Source organism: Monodelphis domestica, chromosome 4 (assembly GCF_027887165.1).
Source record: "Monodelphis domestica isolate mMonDom1 chromosome 4, mMonDom1.pri, whole genome shotgun sequence".
In the NCBI taxonomy this organism is placed as follows: Eukaryota; Metazoa; Chordata; class Mammalia; order Didelphimorphia; family Didelphidae; genus Monodelphis; species Monodelphis domestica.
This window is the reverse complement of record NC_077230.1, coordinates 355,119,049-355,125,834: the sequence shown is the minus strand read 5'-3', so window position 1 is coordinate 355,125,834 and position 6,786 is coordinate 355,119,049. Positions and strand designations below refer to the sequence as shown.

Here is a 6,786-nt window from a genome sequence, read left to right as displayed (position 1 = left end):
ATCGTTTCCTTATGAGATCACAGATTGGTTAATAAATTCTCCCTTCTCTATACTAATTATATACAAGCCTCATCTAGTCACCTTCCAAGTATCTCAAGAGTTCTATCTCAGAAAAAGGACCCCAAAGCTGCTAATCACAAGGCTGGTGAGTCTGTTCCAAAAGGGTTGACTTATACTTGGAGTCCACATCAAGGGTCCCAGGTGGAGAAAAGTAATTTGATGAGGAATCTGGAAGTGGATAGGAAGGGACAATAAGGCTGGGCAAGAATACAAGTATAGATAAGTGGATGAGAGCATGAGTGTGGGTTCTCCTATTTTCTATGTGTTTTCATACACATAAATTATCATGCAATTCTTGGGCTTGGTCATTAGCTGCTCTGCCCACTACTATCCAAGATGTACCTCATACCTTTAAGAGCTACTATTATCCCACCTCCAATTAAGAAAACTATGCCAGGTATCTTTGCTGGTAAACCATTTCCCCTTGAGTTTCTGAAACAAACACAGACTCTTACATGTTCATCTCTCTTAGTTTAAATTACTTCTCTCAAAAAAAGTTATGGTAATCAGTACTTATTTACTTCTTCTTGTGTTGCCTCATGAGATCACATAAGATTATAGGATGTAAAACTAGAAAAGACCTTAGAGATCATAAAGTCCAACACCTTTACTTTTAAAAGAAAGAATTCTTAGGTACAAAGAAGTGATAGGGACTACTAGGTAGGAGATGGGGATTGGATATTTATTTCATTGGCCTAGGGAATTCCAAAATGAAGAAACTCCATCTAACAAAGAGGAAAGCATCTTTGCTTTAATTTAGAACCTTCAGAGAGGTGCTGATGACACTGAGATTTGAAATGACTCATGCAAGGTCAAAAGGCTAATAATATGGTTCAGAGGCAGGACTCGATCTAAAAAGCCTTGCTGACTTGGATACTATCTCTGTATCTTCTATAGTATAGTATAGTATAGTATAGTATAGTATAGTATAGTATAGTATAGTATAGTATAGTATAGTGACTATATCATAATTCCAATGTACTATGGCATTCTGCTCTAAACAGATATACAAAATAATATAAGGAATAGCAAGCAAAAATTGAAGTATGGTTGTTGGTAGTTGGCAAATATTATTGTTGTCTTGTATACTCAAAGAAGACCAAAATGATATCATTTTCTTGTGGTCAGTGCATAGTCTGTCTGATTATGGCTTATCAGATCATTATGAGCTGAAAAGGCTTCACCACAAGTTGAGCACAAATATTCCAAATGGCCATCGGTCTCTAAGTTTGCATCTTGCATTCTGTTGAGCTATTGCAATTCTGCTTTGCTCATAGAACACAATGCCTTCCTTAAAGTAGGCTCATTGTGCTAGACAGTCCTCTGCCAGTGGTTCCCATGTCTCACAATTAACTCCAAAGTTCTTCATAGAGACCATTAGTGAGTCCTTGTATCACTACATTGAAATATAAGAGAATTGGGAAAGGTTTCCCCTGGGAGATGGCTTCTGAGCTGAACCTTAAAGGAAGCTAGAGATTCTAAGAGTGGAACCAAAGAAAGCAGCATATTCCAGATATGGATGAGGAAGCAAAGTGGTGTCGTGGAGGGAACCTGAATTCTGGAAGATTTAATTTGGGAAGATTCTTAATTCTGGAAGAATTGAATTCAAATCCAGCCTCAGACACTTAATAGCTTTTTGGCCCCAAGCAAATCACTTAACCTCTGCTTATTTCAATTGTTTATTCAGCCATAAAATGTATATAATAATAGTACTTGAATTCTAAGGTTGTTGAGAGAATCAAATATTTATTATCATGTTTAGCACAGGTCCTGGAACATACCAGGTGCTTAATAAAGGCTTGTTTTCTTCCTTTCTTTGTGAAATATAAATAAGACAGTTTGGCAGGTATATAGAGACTGCATGAAGGGGAATGGTGGGAAAGAAACTTAAAAGGAAGATTGGAGACAGATGAAGAAGGGTTTTAAATCACAGGCTGAGGAGTTTGTAATAGAGAGGCAATAAGGAACAGCAAACATTTCTCCAAGAAGAGGGAGGGTAATCTTAAGGTCAAAGGTGGGTTTTGTCTTCCATTAAACCAGAGGTCTCATAGACAAAGTATCATTAGACAGAATTTTATTTATATTCTCAGTGGCTTTCTTCACACGTTTTGATTGATAAACAAATAACTTCCCAAATTTTCCCATGTCCCCTAATCATGCAGCCACCACAATTCTGCTGATAGCCCTTTTCCTCACACACAATTTACTCCAAAGGAAAGTATTGGATTGGATCTTCCCATAACTGTTGAAGAAAGCATCATTAAGAAACTCATCATTTGTTATGCAGGGAAGTTCAGATGAAAAGCACAGAAGCAAACAAAATTGCTTTAAAAACCTATATCACTACTCACAAGAGAACTATGAAAACAGCCAGCTAGCTGAAACAAAACTATGGCTCCCATGCTTTCAATGGACAGCACAAGTCAAAGGACAGTCAAAGCACAATGGACAGCACAGTCAAAGGTCTAACATCCCTCAAAATTATACATTATTGAAGACATAGAGCCAGCATGATACCAATGGAAGATTGGCCTATTAAGTCCTGGGAATTAATCATATGTTCTAAATTATCTAATAATGAATGAGGAATGATGTTTCACAGATGATATTCTAGGAAAGGGATTAAGCCTTAGAACAATTCAGGAAATATTCTTTGACAGTCATGATCACTAAAGATGAACTTCTCCATCTATTCAGTTTTGTTTTGGTGCCTGTTCAAAACAGCAATATTTTTCCAATATAATTGGTATACTAGAGGAAGAGAATAAGCATTTATATAATGCTTCTATGTGACATTCACTATGCTAAGTACTTTATACAAATATTTAATTTTACCTTTATAGCAAACCTATGAGATAGGTGCTATTATTATCCCAATTTTATAGTTGAGGAAACTGAGATTAAATGACTTGCCTAGGGACACAAAGCTAGTAAGAGACTGAAACTTTATATAAACTTGAGTCGTCCTGATTTCAGGGGCAACTAGGTAGCACAGTGGATAGAGCACTGGGCTTGGAATTAGGAAGATTCATCTTCATGAGTTCAAATCTAGCTCCATCATTTAACAATTGTGTGACCTTAGTCAAGCCATTTAAACCTGTTGGACTCAGTTCCTCATCTGTAAAATGAGGTGTAGAATGAAATGGTGAGCTACTCCAGTATCTTTGCCAGGAAAACTCCAAATAGGGGCTCAAAGAGTCATATGTAACTGAAATGACTGATTTTAGCCTGATTTTAGGCTCAACATTATCCACCATACTCCCTAAGAAGAGCAGAATTGGCTAGCCTCTGCCCTCAAATGCCTGCTTCCTCTTCCTGGCAGAAATCAAAATATGCCTTTGTGAAGGTAAAGAATAAAAGATCAAGGACAACTATTTCTTTTCTGTAAGCCAAATCTATATATAGTCTACAAGGGTGAAACATAAGACACCAACCACCTCTGTTCGTGTGTGTTTCTCATTTCTTTTTTATTGTGTCACTGATAAAGTTTTTTTGAGTGCTTTGCTTCTAATTCCATCTTCTCCAAAAGCCCTATTCTATGATTGTATATAAAATAATGATTTTTTTAGAATATGTATTTCTCATTAGAGTCACCTGTGCCAAGAAAAAAGAAAGTTGATGAATGATTCATATTGTCCATATGGGGCCATGCAACAGCCATTTAAGTTAGACTATCAATATGCATATGAAAGTTACCTTGTTGAGGATTACTAGGACAGGTAGATTGTGCTGAAATGCATTTAGAAAATGGCTCCAGTCTGCTGCAGGCTAATATGAATAAAGCTACAGCTGCTTACTAGCTAAAAAAAAAAAATGGCTCCAAACTGCAGATATTTATTTAACTGTGTGACTGTGAATAAGTCACTGATATGTGTCTGCCTTTGTTTCATCATCTATCCAGGTTGTTGTGAGGATAAAATGAGATAATATTTGAAAATCACTTTACAAAACAAAGTTCTAGGTTGAATACTATTTATTACCAATTACAAAACTTGAAATGCATCTCATATTAATTATTCACAGCACCGAGCCCCTATCATAGGTTATTAAAGAAAAATATATAATAAAATGCAGTAATAGTCTTGTTACATACTCTTAATACCACTCCATAGATCTATTTCCCACTCCTAACCTCCCCCCCCCATATCCAGGGTTTAAATAAACACATTGTTATTGTTATAATTTCTTAACAATATAACCAATAATAAAACAAAGTCATAAATGAATACAATGTGTCAGCAATAAAAAAAGATTAAAATCAAACTAGCCTTTAATCATTAGTACAACTACTTATTTCTTAATTCTGGAAAGACATTCCTACCATTTAGTTCTCTTGAGAAATTAATTAAAATATGTTCGTTAGGATTTTTGTTGTTTTGAACAATTGGGTTAGGTATAATTCTCTCAAGTCATAAGTTCTTTTAGGCCTATTTTTTGTTGTTCTTTCTTCAGCAGACTAAACGAAGTCACACCAAAATGATGGTTAAATGCCCAAACTACTCATAGACTATGTAGAATCAGAAATAAACTATCACTGTCTAAAATTTCCATTTCCTTGTAAAGAAACAGAAAAAGAATATCTATAGCCTCTATGGAAGAGACTATAGAAGCAGATGTAAAAGAATCATTAAGAATTATCATGAAGAATATCAGATTTATTTGTTCATGACACACAAATCATCAATGCATCCTGGTATTGATACTATATGTAATAAATGTTCTCTTTTCAAACCGAGTATAATCACTTTAAGAAAAAGGATTACTTATATTTGCTCTTTATATCCTAATTACCAATAAGTACCTAGAACATAGTAGGCACTTAATAAATTATTATGGAGTTATTTGATTCCCTTGAGAATTGCGGTACACAAGGCTAGTTTGTGGGTTGCCATAGCAAGTCATTGTGAGGTATATCCTGAAGTTTTTGGATGTGCCCCAAGCATATCTAAGTTTCCTTACATGCTCCCCTTGTAGAAGAATATTTCTTAATATTTATATATACATTAGTGGTTTCATCAGCCTTTAGAATTGTGGAAACTCCTTCTACTGATGAAACTGTCAACTTGCCCCTCACTTTTATTAGAATGGGAAGCACTAATCTACTAAGTGACTTGGCCATGGCCAAATATGTCAGAGAGAGAACTACTTCAACTTTAATCTTACTGATTTCAAGGCGAGACCTTTATTCACTACATTATGCTACTGCCTCTATGTGTGTATGTTTTGCTTTATATCTATAAACACAAAACAGGATGATTATTCATTAAGTAACCATTTTTTTATTTCTACAGGATATTAATTGCCAAGGAGAAACTGGACAAGGTGTCTTCATAGGGATGGAGAGTCTGTCTCTGAGAAGCAAAATTCCAAGCCTCTACTAAAATGCTTCCTTTCAATGATACTGAATTCCATCCCATCTCTTTCTTGCTACTGGGAATTCCAGGGCTGGAGCATTTCCACATCTGGATTGGCTTCCCTTTCTGTTTTGCTTATCTGATTGCTATCATGGGCAATATCACTATTCTGTTAGTGATTAAGAATGAACATAGCCTTCACCAACCCATGTTCTATTTCCTAGCCATGCTGGCCACCATTGACTTGGGTCTATCAACAGCCACCATCCCCAAGATGTTGGGCATATTCTGGTTTGATCTGAAAGAGATCATCTTTGGAAGCTGTCTCACACAGATGTTCTGCATCCATATGTTCACAAGCATGGAGACCATTGTGCTTGTGGCTATGGCCTTTGATTGGTATGTGGCCATCTGCCTCCCACTTCAATATAGCAGGATACTGACAAATAAGATTATTGGCATTATAGCAGGCTTAGCTGTTTTGAGGAGTTTGTCAATGGTGGCTCCACTGGTGTTTCTTGTCCTGCGCCTGCCTTTCTGTGGGCATCACATCATTCCTCATACTTACTGTGAACACATGGGCATTGCCCGGTTGGCCTGTGCAAGTATCAGAGTCAATATTTTCTATGGATTGGGAAATATTTCTATTATATTATTGGATGTGATCTTGATTGCAATATCTTATACTTGTATCCTCCAGGCTGTCTTCAGACTCCCTTCCTGGGATGCTCGATTCAAAGCCCTCAATACCTGTGGTTCTCATATCTGTGTCATCTTAGCTTTTTATTTCCCAGCACTTTTTTCCTTTCTTACCCATCGCTTTGGCAAGAATGTTCCTCAGTACATTCATATACTCTTGGCCAATTTGTATGTAGTTATACCCCCTACCCTCAACCCTATAATCTATGGGGTCAGAACCAAACAGATTCGAGAGCAAGTATTTAGAATTTTCCAGAAAGAATCACTATGAATAAAGAAACCAGAAGATTAAGGACTTCTTATCTTTTCCTGTCTGGTTTCACTCTTTTAGAGTCCTCTACTCTGAGATCTCTGAGATTTACCTTTATAACATTATTAAATCAACAGTCCTAATATCAAATTTAATATATAACAAGTTTCTCAAATGTTTGAGTAGTCCCCAATTTCAATAAGTCTGTTCTCCTCCACCAGGTTTTGAAGACCTCTCATATTATCATACTTACTGAACTAATTTTATTTTCTCAATAAAAACATTATACTCTGGTGAAGTCTATTTTTTGGACTGAGTAATAAAATATAATAAAGTATTTTAAATATATGTTTTCATTAGCAAAAATCTGTCTTATTTTCTACTTGTCCATCATTGGAAGAAAAGCAAAATAAAAAGTGAAAA

The 6,786-nt window shown here is 35.8% G+C and overlaps 1 protein-coding gene across 1 annotated transcript; it reads left to right on the top strand.

Annotated features, from left to right (window-relative positions):
• Window positions 1-5,442: 5,442 nt before the first annotated feature.
• On the top strand, window positions 5,443-6,384 carry LOC100618316 (olfactory receptor 52E8-like). Its single transcript, XM_003340994.2, has one exon. It carries the CDS (start codon window positions 5,443-5,445, stop codon window positions 6,382-6,384), a length of 942 nt encoding a protein of 313 aa, XP_003341042.2.
• The last annotated feature ends 402 nt before the right edge of the window (window positions 6,385-6,786 follow it).

Bases quoted from the DNA above. Each gene is read 5' to 3' on its own strand.
- LOC100618316 (XM_003340994.2), top strand. From the start codon at position 5,443: ATGCTTCCTTTCAATGATACTGAATTCCATCCCATCTCTTTCTTGCTA.